This window comes from Tenrec ecaudatus, chromosome 16 (genome assembly GCF_050624435.1).
Source record: "Tenrec ecaudatus isolate mTenEca1 chromosome 16, mTenEca1.hap1, whole genome shotgun sequence".
NCBI classification, from domain to species: domain Eukaryota; kingdom Metazoa; phylum Chordata; class Mammalia; order Afrosoricida; family Tenrecidae; genus Tenrec; species Tenrec ecaudatus.
The window spans coordinates 52,592,799-52,612,948 of NC_134545.1; the positions used below are offsets into that span (position 1 = coordinate 52,592,799).

The 20,150-nt window shown below is 37.2% G+C and overlaps 1 protein-coding gene across 2 annotated transcripts in view; it reads right to left on the minus strand.

Moving 5' to 3' along the window:
* Nucleotides 1-20,150, minus strand: part of DDX50 (DExD-box helicase 50) — a 49,545-nt gene that overhangs the window by 1,923 nt on the left and 27,472 nt on the right. For both annotated transcript variants that reach the window (XM_075535118.1, XM_075535119.1), the window contains 6 exons: nucleotides 16,222-16,383; nucleotides 15,435-15,554; nucleotides 14,543-14,616; nucleotides 14,164-14,323; nucleotides 8,369-8,503; nucleotides 7,143-7,187 (listed from right to left, as the gene is read on the minus strand). In XM_075535118.1, the coding sequence (XP_075391233.1) occupies nucleotides 7,143-7,187; nucleotides 8,369-8,503; nucleotides 14,164-14,323; nucleotides 14,543-14,616; nucleotides 15,435-15,554; nucleotides 16,222-16,383 (696 nt within the window). The remainder of the gene's footprint in view (nucleotides 1-7,142; nucleotides 7,188-8,368; nucleotides 8,504-14,163; nucleotides 14,324-14,542; nucleotides 14,617-15,434; nucleotides 15,555-16,221; nucleotides 16,384-20,150) is intronic.

Genomic DNA, 20,150 nt, shown 5'->3' on the forward strand with positions numbered 1-20,150 from the left:
AAAACCTTAAGGATTGTAACAGAACATTATCCAACTTGCTTGCTCTGGACATGTCCTTGGGAGGGATCAATTGCTAGGACATCATTTGTGGTGAAGGAGAGGGCCTTGAGTCCCTCAGGGAGGTGGACTAGAATGATAACTGTAGGATACAGAAGTTTTCCCAAGCTGTCTCCCCCAAATACATGCCAAACTTAACTGCTTGCGAATGACCATACACTTGGAGGTCATCAGGAGTAGATCAGGGGTCATTCTCCCTAAGGGCTATCAGCCATCTAGAGCAAGGAGCCACCACTGTTTATCCTACAACAAGTAGGGCCCACTCCCTTCTGATAAGGATAGTAGTTGTCTGTTTCCTTGTAGGAGACCCCAGAGAGGTCAAACTCACCCAAGGATGGCCAAGGTTAGGCTGCCATCATGAATCTAGGGTCCGCCCATCTTGTCACATGTATACCCCCAATCTCTCCTCTTCCCATTGCGTGTATTTCCCTAGATCACCCCTCTCATTACTGTATTACCTGTAGTGCAACCCTTTTATGTGAAGAATGTCCTCACCTGTAATTAGGGGGCTTACATGTCCCCAGAGAAGATTAAAGTCTGGGCTAGCATTAAAGATCTCTCTCTCCCTCAACGTGAACCACCAAGCGGGGCTGAGGTGAGCATGCTACTATGAATTGTGTCTGACTCCATTTATTTCAATACTTCTATCTCTCATGCTCTCTATAACTTTACTATGATCTTTACTTATTATCGCTGTACAATTGTGCCTACCGGACCCGTAATGATGTGTTAGGGGTTCCCCTGACAGATAACTACCACAAGAGACTCTAAGATGCTGGTAGTTATAAGGATGTCTCCACACTAGGCATCATTTTGTTCTGTTGAATAAGTTTAACTCCATGGGCTACAGTCGATTCAATGTCAGCTAACAAACTATATTTAGTGTGGTATTTAAACTGTATATTTTTATTTTATTATTTTTAATTGTATGTATTTTAAATGTTTGATAACATAAGTGGCCTTCATTTTTCTCAGAAGGAAAAAAAATGAAAATCTACCAGAGCAAAAATATGACTGGTATTTACTAGGAATTTCTTTTTGTGCAAAATTAGCTGATTAAGTGATTTTAGGAGAAAATATATTTCAAACACTGGTTTAATGGTTTTATAAGGATTATAGCATCACTACATTAATTCCTAGCTTTCCTGTATACCTAAAAACTATCATCAATTAATTTCATGGTACACCATTTCTCTCTTGAAATAAGCCTTCTTGGCTTATTGTGTGTTTTTTTTACGAAAATAAAACACAAATGATTTTTGAGTAACAAAAGATAAGAACTATCATGGATGGAGGGTGGAGTAGAAAGGGGGAACCAATTACAAGGATCTACATATAACGTCCTCCCTGGGAGACGGACAGAAGAGTGGGTGAAGGGAGATGTCAGACAGAGTAAGATATGACAAAAATAGTAATTTATAAATTATCAAGGACCCATGAGGGAGGGGGGAGCTAGGAGGGAGGGGCAAAAATGATGATCTGATGCCTGGGGCTTAAGTGGAGAACAAAAGTTTTGAGAATGATGAGGGCAGTGAAATGTACAAATGTGATTTACACAATTGATGTATGTATGGATTATGATAAGAGTTGTATGAGCCCCTAATAAAATGATTTTTAAAAAAAGATCTATCAAACACAAACCAATGGTCCCTCAAAGATGGAGTGAAGACACTGCGCTAGGGTTGCACAAGGGAACATGGTGTAGTGATGTGGCTCAAAATAAAAATTAGAACGCTCTGCAATAATAGAGATGTCCTCTATCTGCTCTGTCCAATTTAGTACTCATAGATGGCTATTAAGCACTTGAGATGCTTCCAGTGTGACTTTAAAATAGAACAAAATCTAAATGCAATAGGTATCTTGAAGTAAAAGCTGAAACTTAAAAAGGACATGAATGAAAACTACAAGTCGAGCCGAGATGTGAGCAGGAGCTTACTGAAAGAGGAAGACCCTGCTGTCCTCTCTCTGAGTCCCTGAGGAGGAAGTTTGCCCTGAAGGAAGAAGACGTCACAAGAAAAGGACACTGACGCTCTGCAGGCTCCATCTGCTCCTGGATTCCCTTCAGTAGCTGCCTTCCTCATTGCAGCTGCTTCTGCCTCTGTTAGAAATCTTCTGCAATCTGTCTTGCCGTCCAGCAAGAGTGTGGACTGAAAGAAAGGAGCTGGGTGATGTTTCCCACACTTCAAACCTTAGATGCTATGGCCTGTGTTTTGAGCTAAGACATTTAGTCCAGGTAACTGTATAGATTGGAGTGTCGCTGTTTAAAGTGTGAGATGGAAGCTTGTGGTTTTATTCTTGCTCCTGTGTGAAAATAGGCCCTAAATGAATGACTGCCTTTATTATATTAGACCGCCCCCCAAAAGAAAACTGCAAGTCATCGAAAATGAAACAGAACAGAAGCAGAAATGGATTGATACTGGCCATACTGAATAAAAAAATCACATGGTTTACTATGCTAGGAATGACATCAAGAGGAATGGCAATGCATTGTCAAAAAGGACATTTCAAGATCTCTCTTGAAGTACCAATGCTTTGTGTGATAGGATAGTATCTATTCAGTTTCAAGGAAATCCAATCAATACAACTATTACGCAAACTTATGCACGGACCACCAAAGGTAGTGATGACTAAACTGAAGAATTCCACTAATGTTTTCGGGCTGAAACTGATGATTATTGGTGGTTGGAATACAAAAGTTGGAAACAAAGAGGAAGGAAGAGTAGTTGGAAAATATGGTAGTGGTGATAGAAATGAAGTTGAAGATCGCATGGTAGAATTCTAAAAGACCAATACCACATTTGTACATTTATTTATAATTCATTTTATTGGAGGCTCTTACAGCTCTTATTCCATATATCAATTGTATCAAGCATAGCAAATACCTTTATTCAACAACACAAAAACGGTGACAGTACACATGGTCTTCACACAGAAATCAAAGAACTGCCTCTCTGGGAAGAGACAACGGAGACACTGAACAGCAGCAGCTAAAACCAAGTCGGAGTCAACTGTGGAACATACTTTCAATTGCTCGTACATGAGTTCAGTTTAAAGTGAAATTTGAAGAAAAGTAAAACAAGCCCACGAGAGCCAAAATACGACCCTGTGAATTTTGAGAACATCTCAAGAACTGATGTACTGCACTGAACACTAATGACAGAAGACCTGATGAGCTATGGAAGGACATCAAGAATATCACTCATAAAGCAAAAGGTCATTTAAAAGACAGGAAAGGAAGAAAAAATCAGTGTGGATGATAGAAGAAACTCTGAAACTTGCTCTTAATTGTAGAGTAGCTAACATTTATTGAAGAAATAATGATATCAAAGAGCTGAACAGAAATGTCAAACAGCTGAACATTTCAAAGGGCAATTCAGAAAACAAAGTAAAATATTATACTGAAATGTGCAAAGACCTAGAGTTAGAAAATCTAAAAGGGAGATCATTCTCAGCCTACCTTAAATGGACAGAACAAAAGAAAAAATTCAAGCCTTGAGTTGCAATATTGAAAAATTCTTTAGGCAAATTATAGAATGGTGATGGAAGCATCAAAAGAAGATGGAAAGAATACAGAGTCACAGGACCACAAAGAATTGACATTCCACCATTTCAGGAGGTTGCCTATGAGCAAGAACCAATGGTGCTGAAGGAAGAAGTTCTATCTGCACTGAAGTCATCAGCCACAAATAAGGCTCGAAGAATTGATGGAATAGCCATTGAAATGTTTCCACAAGTTGATGAATTTGGAAGACAGCTACTTGGTTCACTGACTGGGAGAGATCTATATTTGTACACATTCCAAAAAATGGTGACCCAATAAAATGCTCAAATTATAGAATACACTGATATCATAGGCAAGTAAGATAATCCAACATTGGTTATAGCAATACATCGACAGGGAGCTGATATTAGGTGAACATTCTCATAGCAGGGAATACTAGAAAGATGTTTTATTGACTATGCCAAGGCATTCAACTGTGTGGAGCATAACAAACTATGGGTAGCTCTGAGAGGACTGGAATTCCAGAACACTTACTGTGCTCATTTGGAACCTGTACATGGATTAAGAGGCAGTTGTGTGAACAGAACAAGGAAATACTGCATGCTTTAAAAATCAGAAAAGGTTGGTGTCATGGTTATATCCTCTCATCATACTTAATCAATCTGTATGTTGAGCAAATCACCAGTGAAGCTGGATTATATGAAGAAGAATATGGCAACAGGATCAGAAAGCTTAATACAACCTGTGATAAGCAGCTGACATAACCTTGCTTGCTGAAAAGTGATGATTTGAAGCACCTACTGATGAATATCAACGATTCAAATTTCAGTGTGGATTACAACTCAAGGTAAGAAGACCAAAATCCTCACAACTAAACAACAAATAGGTAACATGCTAACTGGAGCAAACATTGAAGTTGTCAAGGATTTTGTCTTGTTTGGATCCGTAATCAATGCTCATGGAAGCAGCAGTCAAGAGACGTGGTAAGATGGGCTGTGTGGTTAAATATGCTTCACAAGATCTTTTTAGAGTATTGAAAAGTAAGGATGTTACTTTGAGGCTAAGGTGTGCCTGACTCAGGTCATGGTATTTTCTTTTATTGATCTTTTTATTTGGCTCTTACAGATATTATAATAATCCATAAATCAATTTTATCATGCAAACCATGGTATTTTCAATTTCCTCATAAGCACATGAAAGTTGGGACACTGAAAAAGGAAGACCAAAGAAGAATCGAGGCCTTTGAATGGCGGTGCTGGTGAAGAATGTTCAAAGTACCATACACAGCTAAAAAGGCAAACAAATTTGTCTTGGAAAAAAACAAGTACACCCAGAGAGGTCCTTAGAGGCAAGGATGGCAAAACTTTGTCTAAGATACTTTGGACATGGGGGGGAGGGGCGAGACGGGGAAAAGCAGATAAGGGAGACAGAGGTCGGTGTAAGAAATGAAAAAACAATTATAAATTAACATGGGTTCGTGAGGGAGTGGGGGGAACTGTTTTGAAAATGATGATGGCAACATATGAATAAATATGCTTGACACAATGGATGGATGGATTGTGACTTGCTGTAAGAATCCCCAATAAAATGATTTTTTTTAAAAACCAACAACATACTTTGGACATGTTCTCAGGAAAGGCCGGTCCCTAAAGAAGGAGATCATGCGTGGTAAAGTGGAGGGGAAGAATCAAAGAGGAAGGAAGGCCTTCAATGAGATGGGTTGACACAGGAGCTGCATCCATGGGCTCAAGCATACACACAATTGTGAGGATGGCGCAGGACCGCGTAGTGGTTTGTTCTGTTGCACATATGATCACTATGGGACGGAACTGACTCGATGGCACCTAACAACAAGCCATTCTATAACACCCTAGTACAATACTTCTAAGGATAAAAATAGGATGCTGTTGAGAAAAGTGTTGTTATTCTGAGTAATTATGTTGATGTAATTAAGAACCAGGTTTTTTGCACGGTAGGAGATACAAGGCTAGATATGAGCTGAATTCATCAGTATAACTCATGATACATTTTATCTTTTAAAAAGAGGGGGCGTCATTTTTTTAAGGAGCAATCTATTAGCAGGGAACACCTCTAGTATCCAGGCTGTGGTCTTACTAAAAGGAATCAGGGCTTCTAGAAACATGGCTGATTCCAGTTCTACAGCAAGAATGTACAAGATAGATACAAAAACCTCCTCATATCAAAAAGCTATGAAACGTTACTAGAGTCATGTCATGAGGACTCAGGAACCAGAATTACTACTGTTCAAAGCTGAATATTCATAAGGATAGCATCTAACCACAACATGTTGCCTAAAGAGTGGGAGCACCTTATTGTGGTTAGATGTAGTACAGAGTGGGAGATGCGTGCTGTCTCACAGATGCATGAACTGGTCCAATCTTGCTAATATATAAATCATATATAATATAAACAAACACCCAGAAGCTGGGGGCTAGTCACATTGATCAAGTTGAACACATCAAATGCTTAAATCTTTTGTTTCATAAAAACCCTTCAAAAAAATCCTATTGGTCACTTTTGAAAGTTGTGTCAGTGTCAATCAATTTACACTTTCTAAACTAGCACATATGTAGAAAATATCAAGCACTTATTCTAGCTTTTCAATAAAATGATCTCAGGATAACCAGTTAATGGGGGGTACTTAGGCTTTATGTAAGTATTCAACTAATACATGAAGGGGTGAATAAAATTAGAACATTACCATTTTGAATATTGTTGAACTATCTAACTAATAGATCTAGCAATAGTATCAATGAATGCTAATATGATTTTAAAGTTATATTTAATGTGTTTCTTGATCAAAATATACAAGTTTATCTAACTAGTTAATTTCAGAAAAATAAAGGAACATGTTAAGCAATACAAGGACACAACGGGCAAATATTTCACTGTAGTAATCTCCAGCAGGCAAAACCCAAAGACAATTTAAAAGGAGAGAAATAGATTTATCAGAAAACAAATTACAACCTATGAAGGTTTTTCAGCTAAGTGTAAAAAAAAATAATTTAAAGGAAATTTTTTCCCCCATCATGACAATGCAGCTATTCAATCTTCAAAGGAAGCCAAAGCTGTCTTTGGAGAATTTCATTGGAAACCTACAGCATCCACCTCATAACCCCATCCCGTCCCCCTCCAGAGTTCTCAAATTTCTTTTTGTTCCCCAAACTCAGCATTTAAATAGAAGCTAAGTGCATCTCTCAAGGCCTCACATACAGCACTTTGTTTTAGTGTAGACAGGAATGGAGAAGTCTTGAAGGAGGGGTAGAGAGAGGGAACCACTGCCTTCAGAAGTGTGCAAATCCAGGTGGATGATGTGGTGAGAAGCAAAAGCATTTTGATATTTATGCTTAATAAAGGTTCCTATTATTTTGTAGCAATCCTTTGTGACTTACCCTATGTTTGAAATTTTTTATAATTTTTAAAAACGATTAAGACTGAATATTTGCTATTAAGTTATTAATTGACTTAGGTATGATAATGGTATTGTGATTGTTTTATAAAGATTATTTATCTCTTCTATTAACCTACCAAAATATTTACAGATGAAAAAATTTTAAATTACCTGTAATCTTTCTGACTCAGTTGTTGGAACATCAAAGCAAACACCCTAAAAACAAAATGAAAGCATTTTTATTTAGATGCAGAGGAGTTCATTGACTAGTGCCTAATACACTAAAACTTTTATTATTGAACAACAAAAAAAAATCTACATTTAATCACCATTTATTAAGACATTTTTCCTGGAATGTTTTCAGCACCTCAGAATGTTTCATCATGTAGAACTTCTGAATTTTCTATAATCTACAAATAAAGACATTCTTGATTCTTTTTTTTTAAAAAAATTTGTTCCTTCAAGTAAAATACATTTTTGTTCTTTCCAGTGAATGTTGAAAGAACAAGTAATATATGCATAAAATATACATGACAGAAAATGGGTGACTGAATAAAAAGAGTAGCTTAAGACATGCATTTAAGAAGAATTAAAAAATAAAAAGTGTACTAAAAAGTACCATCTAGAAAGGTTTTTGTGACTACTATTATATTTTTTCTTTTATATATAGATTGTTTCTTATAAAATGATCGAACTAATAAATTCTGTCAAAAATTGAGTGCCAGAGAGTTTTTGCCCTGAGGAACTGTAGTGCCTATCAGAGAATGAGAGAGATGTAATTTAAGAAGTTTCTTCATTGAAAGGTAACTTAATTCTCCATGATAACAACTAGTTTGACCCGAGAATACTGTTATCCTTATTTTACCCTTCTCTCTCTTAGTTTTTTCTGGTGTATTTATCTCACATTTGCCCCATGTTTTTGAAGGTAGGTATTGGAAAATTTTAAGACACATGATTATCTCCAATAAATAATCTAGTCGATAAATCCTAAACTAGAATAAACTTATGAAAAAACAGAGGTAAGTTAGATGAATAATTTCTTTTTTAAACGATTAGAAAAATTCATAGCCACTAAGATTATAATTTAAACCCTGCCATTTCATGATTTTAAAATACTTAACTTACATCATTATCCTCACTGTGATTATAAGAAAAAGCACAGAGATACATACGTAATATGAACACAGAGACAGAAATGTAGCTAACTTTGTATTACACAGTCAAACTAAGCACAAGGATTCACAGCTTTCTGGAAGCCAGGGTTAATTATTTAACTGCCAAAATTTACAATAGAAACAATTAAGCACACGGAGAAGCAGCTTTATTCCATCCCATTATGGGTCAAAATTCTGCTACTCTTTACAGATATTTAGGTGATTGAATAAATATCTTTTTACCATATTTCCTTTCAGGAGGCACATTCTGGTAATTTGGGACACAGCGTTACTAGTCAGCTTTCTATTAATTTCCTTCCAGGCACAGTTAACATCTTGTATTTCTTCTGGGCTTTCCAATGTCATGGTCACAAACCCCTTAAGAAATAAAAGTCATATAGTACATAGAAAAAAATTAATTATCAGCAAGACATTTATGTTCTAACTACATGACTAAACTATGTGCTTTGTATGAGCCAAAAGTATAGCATGGGTTCCAAAATATACTACTTGTTTGAAATGATATTGATAACTACATGCAAAGAATGAATTAAAACCCTTACACCTCACCTCATCCCATATTTAAAAGTTAACTCAAACTGGATCCAAGTCCAAAATATACGAGCTAAAATAAAAAAACCATTAAAAAATGGTAGTAGTAAGTCTTATGACCTTGGAGTTGCCAATGTACAACCCAAAACACAAGCAAACAAAGAAAATTAGATAAACTGGACTTTATAAATTATAAAAACAGGAAAAAATATAACAACAGGAACCAGAGAATAATTTTTTAAAATCATCTAACTTATAAAGAGTTGATAACTACAATATATAAAGACCTTTAAAAACCCTATTTTTAGAAATCATGTTGTTGGGGGCATGTACAGCTCTTCTCACAATCCATGCATCCATCCACTGTGTCAAGCACACTTGTTGCCATAACCATTTGCTTCCTGCTTGAGCCCTTAGTATCAGCTCCTCATTTTCCCCCTTCCCTCCCCATTCCTCCTCGCTAAAAACCCTATTTTTAAAATGGTCTAAGGACCTAATTATTTAAAAAAGGTATAGAAATGGCCAACCAGTATAAGAAAAAGATGTGCAACCTCATAGGTTTTTAAGAAAATGCAAAATGTTTGGAAACTGATTGTGGTAGCAAATGTACAACGCTGCCTGATGTGACTGAACTATGGAATGTTATGATCTCTCCAAGAGCCCCCAATACAATCATTCCAAATAAATAAATAAAATGCAGGCCCAAGCCACAATGAACTACCATTTCATATATTCTAAGGTGGTTTTATAACAGTAAAAAAATGTTTTTGAGGCTATGGTAAAATAAAACTATTGTATGGTTGATGGTGAGAATGTAAAATACTGCAAATGCTGTGGAAGAGTAGGGCAGTTCCTTAAAAAGTTAAAAACGAAAAAAGAAGAACTACCATATGATCTCGCAAGTCTATCCCAAGAGAATGAAATAGGTTTGAAACAAATTTACATCCTGGTTTATAGCAGCATTACTCACAGTAACTAAAAAGTGGAAACAGCCCACACTGGCCAAACTGTGGTACGCATATAAAATGGAGTATTTAGCTATAAAAAGGAGTAAGCACTAATTTACACAACTTAGATGAACTTTGAAAACACTGTGCCAAGTAGTCAGACAAAATAGGTCAAACTGTACGATTCCTTTCATACGAGATATCCAAAATAGGGGACAGAGACTACAAGCTGGGAAGAGAGAAGTCGTGGGAAATAATCACCTAAGAGTACCAAGGAAATGCTCTAGTCCCTTGTTCCCACTAATGGTGAGTCTCATTTTGGTTGAAATCTGTTTCTAGTCAGCCAAACCCAGGCAGCAAGGAGTGCTGGTGATGTAGTAGTTATGAAGTGGACTACAATCCTCATGGTCCACAATTCGAGACCATCAGCAACTCTGAGGGAGGAAGACTGGGCTTTCTACTCCCATGAACAGTTAAGTCTTGGAAACCCACAGGTATTGCTATGGGTCAGCACTGACTGGATGGCAGTGATTTTTTCCTGTACCATGTATCCTGCATGGGTTTGCAAACATTTTTTATGGAGGGAATGTCTTTCCTAGCCTCACTGTTCCTCTGGGCAGTTTTGAATGCTTACAGCAGAACTCAGGATGTGGAAGGACAGCTTTATATGTATCTCACAGCAATCAGGTAAAACTACAGCCCCTGCCTTTGTGCAAACCTGTTCAGTGGGTTACAGACTCCAGTTGTATGTTTAATAAAGAGGGAAAATCAAGACAGAGAAGCCTGATGTAGGTGTCTGAATAACTTCCTGTGCACAAACAACTGTAGGACCTTGGGCTGGAGAGCCTGCTGCCACTAGCCAGGAAAGGAGGTAGAGGGGATGGTGGTACAGTAGTGATGTTTTTACAGGGTGATGACAAGTTTGGAAACTACAGAGCTGATGGTTACACAACATTGTGAACACACACACACATTCCAACCTTTTATTGGATATTATACAAAATATATTTAAATTAAAAAACTATTCACAGAAGATTAGTATTTCTTAAAGGAGCCCTCGTGGTGTAACTGTTTGGTGCTTGACTGCTAATCAAAAGGTTGATAGCTGAATTTGCCTAGCAGCTCCACAGGAGAAAGACTGGAGAATCTTCTCCTTTAAAGGTTACAGCCAAGAAAACCCTACGGGACAATGAGGTTGCCATAAGTCAGAACTGACTCAACAGCACACAGCAACATTTACAGATCATTAGAAATCCCCTTGTATGCTTTACTACAGGAGTGCATGTATATGTAATTCTAGCCATAGGGCTCCACAAACTGGAGCATCAGAGCAAGATAAGAATAGTGAAGAATTAGCTATCACTTTATTAAAGAAAATGTTGAAGGAGCCAAAGGTAGCTTGGAGTAGAAAAACCTACAAGAAAACAAAAACCTTCAAACATTTGAAGGACTACAACCATAAGTAAAAATTCAAAACTCAAGCTCACTGTTATTGAGTCCGTGTCAACCCCAAAAGACCTTGTTGGATAGGGTAGAACTGTCCCTGTGGGCTTCCGAGACTGTAAGTCTTCTTGGGAGTAGAAAGCCTTGGTCTGTCTTTCATGGAACAGCGGGAGGTTTCAACCGCTGACCTTACTGTTGGCAGCCCAATGTGTAATCAGTACACCGCCAGACTTTCTCCCAAGTAAAATTATTTGTTCTAGAAAACCTTACTGGACATGAAGAAGATATGGAGAGGCCTTCATTTAACAAATATTTGTTGAGTGTCCCCTATCTATGTGCCAGCGACTATACTAGGTGCTGGAGAGTCAGTAGCAAAGAGCCCTTTCCCTCACAGAGGACACACAGGAGGGGAGTGGGGATGGAAAGCATAGAGACCATCGACAAATAGGCCCAATTGTATGTCAGATAAGAATACCTTGACTGAAAAAAAGAAAAAGGTAGGGCAAGAGAATAGAGAGAATGGGAAGGGTAAGCTATTTAGATAGGGTGATCTTGAAAGACCTCTCCATGTATCTGAGCAAGATGGAAGCGCATGTGAGGCAGAGAAGGCAGGGAGGCCTCAAACAGGAGTGCGTTTGAGTAACAAATAGGCTAAGATGGCTGAAACTAGCAAGGGGCCAGTGATGAGAGATGAGTTCTGAGAGGTAGCAATGGGAAGGTACTGTGGATTTTGGTTTAACTCTTAAATGATCTCACACAGCCAGCACCTGTTTCTAATATATTTAGACAGAACTTGAACAACCATCTGCCAAAGAGGAAGTTTTGAAAATTGGATAAGGATTAGGACTAAATTATTTGTTAGGTACCTCCTATCTCTAAGAACCTATCTTAATATTTCCATAGGAAAAGAAATAGTTTTTTTAGGAAGCATTTGCTGGGTTATTAAGGATATGATATTTGCTCAGTGCTACAGCATCAAGCAACAGATTACTTTCTATTAACCAAGAGAGAAATATCCTCTCTAACATGAATATGTGGTGCTTTCCAACTTTAACATGTGGCCAAACTAAGCAATTGTAGCACTGGAAAAATCTCCCATTGCAGGTCTCTTGATATGATGTACTATGGCAGTACAAAGTATACCATTATCTCCTATAAAGTACTATGGCCAAAAATATAAATCTGAATGTGAAATTAAGCTTCAACATTCCAGTTTAAAGGAAAGACTTTGGATAGTCAAAAATTAAATGCATGAAGAAAAGAAAATTAGATAAATCCAAAATAAGAGACAATCTATCAGAGAACAACTGGTCAAAACTCTTCAAAAACTCAATGTGATAAAAAACAAAGGTGGGAAAGCAGTACTATTTTAAAAACAACTAAAAAAGCAAAACAAGACAAACCTAACAATCAAATGCAATATATGAACCTTAATGGATCCTGAGGAACCCCTATAGCACGTGGATTACCTGCTGGGCTGCCAACCACAGACAGGTCAGTAGTTCGAAACCACAAAAGATGAGGCTTTCTACTCCTGTAAAAGTTCACAGTCTCAGAAACCCACAGGGCCAGTTCTACTCTGTCTTATAGGATTATTATTCATCGGAATTGACTTGATAGCATCCAGTTTTTTAGTTAACTGGATCCTGATTTTAGGATAAATAAAAAAGATATATAGTTAGATAAAAGTAGCCACTCTCAACAAAGTAATATTTGATTAAACCATTAAAATCCACTAAGGCAGAAAAAATCAGATGCCCCACTTGTGAGCTGACAAGTTATAATCAAGTTAACCTTTGCTGATGCTTTTGTTCTAACTCTATGCCCACTTAGCTTCTCCATCATTATTCAAAAATCCCACCCTCAGGTTACTGTTCTACTTAGATATCCCAGGATGCACATGCTGACTCTCCATCCAGACTCAGAGAGCTCTCTTAATGGTTCCTTTCATCCAGGGATCTCACTCACGCCTAATAAACTTTCGAAGTACTTATAATCAGTGGCTCTGGTGTTGGCTGTTTTGATGTCTGATATTGATCAGGTAGGCCAGGTGAGACCAAGTTTGAATATACACACGCCTCACACACAGGCAATTCTTGCTTTGCATGGTGTTGTTAGGTAGTTGTTAATATTTAACTCATAGTGAGCTCATGTGTCAGAATAGAATTGCCCCCAAGGTTTTTTTTGGGTTTTTTTTTGCTATAATTTTTATTAAAGCTGATTACCAGGTCTTCTGTAGAGGAGGAGCCCTGGTGATATAATGGTCATGTGCTGGGCTGCAATCCACATGGTGCAGCAATTCAAAATCACAAGCAGTTTCGCAGGAAAAAGACAAGGCTTCATCATGAGTTGGCGTTGACTAGATAGTAATTTGAATTTTTTTCCCCCTACAGAGCTGCTGGGTAGCCTTGAACAACAAAGGATTTAACTGCTGCACCACCTGTATTACGACTGTCCAGAAACGACTTCTTTCTTTTGCAGGGTGACAGAGCAATTAAAAAAACAAAGACTAAATTATGGTGTTTTTTTTTACTAAATTATGGTAGAACAAATTTCTGTGAACATAGTACTACAAAGTAAGACTTTCATGACTATCTCTTCAGGTGGATAGACAGACATGATTAGGATAATTAGGGACATTTAAATATCAATTAGTTATTAAATAATGATAGGGAATTGTTTTTAATAAGTAAGATTATAGTATTATGATTATGCAGAATATCCTTATTGGAGAATGCATGCTGAAATACTTAAGGATGAATGTCATATTTTCAAACAGTTCAGGAAAAAAAGGCATATACAAACGTAAAAAGCAACTGTGGCAGTTGTTGAATGCAGGTAGATGGCATGTTTTTTGTACTCCTCTTTCACTCTTTCTGTAGGCTTGAATATTTGAAAGAATTGGAAGTCAAAAGAAGAGAACAGCGATGGAAGAAAAGAGAGCAAGTTCTATCCAAGCAAAATGGTTTTACTCTACATATTCAATACAGTATATTGAAGGGTTAAGTGTAATAGTTATGAACTATGTAATATCTGCTATGATTCTGTTTTCGTCTTTTTTCCCCAACTAAATATAATTTTTTCATAATTTTCTACCTTATCAGAGGTGATTAAAGATCGTGGTTCAAAACACGAAGCGCCCGAGATATGGGCTAATGCTGCAGCCAAAGCATCCACTGCCCCCTTTTCTTCTATCAGTCTCTGAGCTGATGGTCGGAAAAAATCAACAGCAGCATAAGAAACAGACGCCAGAGACCTACGGTTTAAAAACAGTGATGTTCTTGATCAAGACACAGGTGGAAATGAATGATAAGAGAATGACTAGGAAAAGCGTAACATGTTCTCATTTTAATATGACTAAGTATCTGCTGGTCAGACAGTGATTACAATGTTCAGACATTTGAAGTAAGATAGGCTAGACATGAACAGCAGCCTAATACAAAAAAATAAATGACTCAGCAAGGTCAGAGCATACCTGATGGCATCCATGCTTTTAGATTTAACTAAATCCATTGTAGAAGGGACACCTACACGTTTAAAAGTAATCCCCTGAAAATGAAAGAATCACATTAAAGAAAAATGGAAATCATTACAATTAATTCCTAAATTAAGATAGTTTGTTGAATTTCCATTTCTTGGGCATAAAGATTTCTAGCCCCTAGGCAAGAGATTCACTTTTTCTAATGAATTAATTATAAATTCCAGAAGGCGAAGATTTTTTTCTCATTGCCCCTTTTAGTTTATTGTAATCATAGAATTTCACCTGCAAAACAAAGTTGATTCCTTAACAAATCAACAAAAAGAATAAATAAAAGATGCTTTTGTATCAATGATTTCCCCCAAAACACCAACTCAAATTACAAATCATATGAGGCAGCAAACAAAAACACACGTACTAGAGAAAATGTGAAATAACCAAATAATAAATACAGAGCAGAGAAAGGTGTAATTTCTTATAGAAAATGCCTTTTATACTCAATATAATCTTACTCAATAATCTTACTTTTATACTCAATATAATCTTAACTATTACACTAAGACAAACTTCTCAGTAACCTATTTATAATGCTGGACTAAGGTATGAAATCACAATGAACTGCTTTTGGTATTAAGGGAAAAATTCAAGAGGAAAACAAGTAAGTCAGCTCTCTGTCTTCATAATAAAGGTTGCATTAAAACAATGTCTTGCAGCTATTCTAAATTTAGCTCTCCTCATGTTTCACATCCAAAAGTAGCTTAAACTGAGAAGTTATGAAGATCCACCTGTGAGAACAAAATATAAAAAAAGAGTTCTCTTCCAAGGCACCATTTATTTTTTTCCCCATGGTACCATTTAGATAAGTCTGAAATAAGTGAACTTGACTTACTGCTTTTTGTTCCACATATCTGAGTTGACCTCGTTCTCTTGGTTGATAAAAACATATGCAAATCCCTGTCCGGCCGGCTCTACCTGTACGTCCAGAGCGATGGATATAGGACTCAACATCCTTTTTTTCCAAAAAAAAAAAAAAAAAGGTAGCATCTTTTTAATGTTAATCATCACGGCATCCAAATACCAGTAACAAGATTACTACTAATAAAAAATTTAAAAATTGTTAATCCTGCTGCTCATTACAATATTCTAAAGAATTGTATACATTTGAACATGGAGGGAGGGGGTTTCCATTTGAAACCTTTCCATTCACTTCACCTCCATGTTCTTCATCTGGCTCTCATTATTATGGGCCCCCGAAGAAATAGCGACTTCCTATAACAAGAGAACAGCACCTCTCATAAGGGTGGGCTTTCAGTCCTGACTGCAATCTTTACAGAGGCATATCGGTAGGTCTTTCACCGATGGAGCTACTGGGAAGGTTCAAACTACCAACCTTTTGGTTAACAACTGAGTGCTTACCTGATAGGCCAATGGGACTTTTTTATTGGTAATTTTTATAATTCCCTTATGTAATTTTGTTGCTCCCTGTATCAACTTCAAATAATAAAGTCAAAAATTTAGAGGTGTCAGATTCTGATCAATACAACAATGCATTAACAAAAAAATGGCTAAGAGCAACAACAGATGATATATATTTTATATCCCAAGGAACATCCTGTGAACAAAAAGGCAGCTTATATAACTGCTCTTATTTTCCCCAAATTAAGTCCACTTCCTACCTGTGGAGGAGAACTTTGGATCACCAGGTCAACCTCAGGAATATCCAAGCCCCGGGCAGCAACATTGGTAGCCACCAACACTTTGAAACTCCCCTCTCTGAAGCCTTTTAGTGTAATTTCTCTTTGTGACTGTGCAATGTCGCCATGTAAACACTGGGCATTCTGTTTTTAAAAAAAGAAATATGAAAGATATTACGTAAACAAGCTCAGATTTTAATTGATGGTAACCTAGCAGCATACTCTATGTTCCTTTTTGTTGTTTTTTTTTCAGTCTGTTTTCTGATAACTATAGTTACATACTATTGTTATTCAAAAAAATCAAACATTATAGAAAGTCTTTAACAAAATATAAAAACTTCTCTTAATCCTTACCTCTTAGAAATGACTAATACTTGACATTTGGACGGATTCTCTACATGTTTTCTTTTAAGCACACACTAGCATAAACTATAATTTTATATACTTATTTACAATAATGTGGTCATACTGCATGTACAGTATTTGGTAACGTGTTTTAAAAAAATTATTTTATTGGGGGCTCGTACAACTGTTATCACAAGCCACACATGCATCCATTGTGTCAAGCACATTTGTACATTGGTTGCCATCATCATTCTCAAAACATTTTCTTTCTACTTGCGCCCATATCAGCTCATTATTTCCCTCCTTTCCCCATCGCTCATGAACCCTTGATAATTCATATATTACTATTATTTTGTCATGTCTTACACTGACTTCTCCCTTCACCCATTTTTCAGTTGCCCATCCCCCAGGGAGGGGTTATATGTAGATCCTGTGATCGGTTCCCCCTTTCTAGCCCACCTTCCCTCCACCCTCCCGGTATTGCCACTCTCACCACTGGTCCTGAGGGGTTCATCTGTCCTGGATTCCCTATGTTTCCAGTTCCTCTCTGTACCCAAATTTGTAAGGTAGAATTGGGATCATGATAGTGGGAGAGCATTAAAGAACTAGAGGAAAGGTGTATGGATAACGTGCTTCTTAACATTACCTCAAATGTCATCAAATGGTGCTTATAGAAACTGGAATTGTTTCATACTGGGGTATTTATTATCAACAACAAAATAAATAAAACGAAAAAGATCAGTTTCTCTTATAAATTCAGTAACAAATCAGTAAAGTATCTTATTAAATCTAAAAAAACAAGAATATAATACATCTTAACCATTTTTCCACAACTGTATATATAATTCTACCTGAATTTTAAAAATCTGCATAGTACTTCTTCATATGGATGTATATTATCATTTATTTTACATGAATAGGTAGCATAATTTACTGATGAATATTGAGGTCGTATCTAAATTTTTAACTTTGAAAACAACATTATCTCTAGACATCTCAGTACACAAATGTTTCATTATGTGTCTAGAAATGAAACATGAGCCAAATATTAGGAACACTTACTATTTTACAATAGCTATTGCTAAACTATAATATAAAAAGAGGTGGTACCTCTACATTTACTCTTCAACATTCTGAATGCTTATTTCATTATACCCTATCCACCCCTTGATCACCATAATTTTGCTAATATGCAGAATTATATTCAAGTGTAAATTTAATGTGCAGTTCTATCATTTTTAGATTTTCCATAGTTAGATATCGAGGACCTAATGAATGCAAACGGCACTGTCAGAGACAGTGCTAGAAGACGAGGCCCCCAGGGCAGATGGCTCTCAAAACATAAGAGCTGCCCATACCCCCATGAATGAATGAAGGAAGTGAGCCTGTGAGAGGAAAGGCCTTCACAGCACTCATTTGCTGATGGGCACAACTCAAGGTAAGAAGTAGCTGCAAAAATTGACTAAGAATCAAAACTTGGAACATATGAAGCAGCAATCAAGGAAAATTGCAAATCATCAAAAATGAAACGAAATACATAAAGATCAATCCTGAGCATAGGTGAGGTGAAATGGACTAGCACTGGTCATTATGAATCAGAAAATCATACGGTTTACTGTGCTGAGAACGACACTATCAGGAGGAATGGCATTGCATACATCACCAAAAAGGCCACTTCATGATCTATCTTGAAGTGTAATGCTGTCTGTGATGACTATATCTATCCACATTCAAGGAAATCCAGTCAATACAACTATGATTAAAAAATTTACGCACCAAAAAATGAAAGCTACTGATGAAGAAATTGAAGAATTAAACCTATGTCTTCAATCGGAAATAGAGCCAACATGCAATCAAGATGCACTGATAATAATTGGCGATTGGAATGGAAAAGTTGTAAACAAAAACAAACAAAAAGGATGGAACAGTAGTTGGAAAACATGGTCTTGGCGATATGGTGATAGAAATGAAGCTGGAGATGGCATGACAAAATTTTGCAAAACCAGTAACTTCTTCACAAACCTTTTCTCAACACCAACGGCAACTAATACACGTTAGATGGGCAGCAAAACAGAAGGAAAGCCTCAATGAGATGAACTGACACTGGCTGCAACACTGCGCTCAAACATAAGAACAATCTTGAAGATGGCCCAGAACTGGCAGGTGCTTCATCCTGTTGTACATAGGGTCACTGAGTCAGAACCTACCAACAACTATTTAGATCTTAGTATCATCTAAGCTTAATGTAGTCAATAAGCTCTTGCTGTGTATCCACCAGGCATTATGTGTTCTGTAACAGAAGTTCTAAAACATTAAAAAAAATCTTTAGACAAGCTGATAGGCATTTTCTGTATATCCTGTGCGACTTGTTCTTTACAGGTGTAAGTGCAGAGTGCTACAGGAATACCTTAATTGTGTTTGGGGTGGAAGGCAGCACTAAGGCCAACGCACAACAGATACAAAGCTAAAAGCAACAAGAAGCTAAGGCGTGCTAGACAGAAGAAATCTCATACATAAAGGTGAGCGACAATGTAATGTACTGGGAACTACAAATATTTCTGCATTTCACTGAAGAACATAGTAGTAAAAGGGGGTAAATAGCGAACAATGGCGCTAGAAAGGAACAATGTGGAACGAGTGACTTTAAGTAGAAGCATAATGATCAGATATGCATTTCATAAAGAACACTCTGGCTACAATATATATAATGTATTAAAAAAAAGACAAGGAAAATCATGGAAATCCAGTTCTGCATGCTATTGCAGAATTCAGAAATTGCCTCACCAGCAAGGTGGTGGAAATGCCAACCTACTCACTCAACAAATCCTTAGTGAGCTCCCACTATGGGTCAAGCACTAGGGATAAAATGGCTAACAAAATAAGGCTGCATCTGCCCTGATGGTCTTGATAGTCTGGCAGGGCAAGGAGACGGACAATAATCAAATTATCAGGCATGCAGACAAATGTAGCAGATAAGCACTAAGGGGCTTGAAAAGAGAAGGAACGGAACTAAAAGATAACGAATCTCCCACTTAGGAGCTAACAAAAAAACCCAGAATTGTGCTGAGCAGAGAGGAGCTTCCAGGGTATGCATTTCCTCCACCACCACCCCTCACCCACCCCACCCCTGCTAGGCGAGCATCAAGCAACTCGCTCTGAGAGTTAGTGCACCCAGTAGCGTTGCCTGGAAAGGTTCTCTCTGGTCACAGTGAATTTTTTCATAAAAGCAGTTTCACTCAAACCTCGTTTGTTATGATGACTGATTTAAGCAAACAGTGTGCGACTGTGAAATCTGGTTTCCTGCTCAGGAAAAATACTGCAGAAACTGTTGTGATGTTGAACACAGCTTACAATGATAGCGCTATGGGAAAAACTCAAGTGTACGAGTGGTTTTCTCGCTTCCAAAAAGGTGAAATGTTGATTGATGACAAACCTCATTCTGGCTGTCCGTCAACTTGCTGAATGGATGAAAATGTCCACACATAGTGCATATGGAGTTTGTTCCACCAGGTCAGACTGTTAATCAAGTGGTCTATTTAGAGGTTCTGAAAAGACTACATAACAAA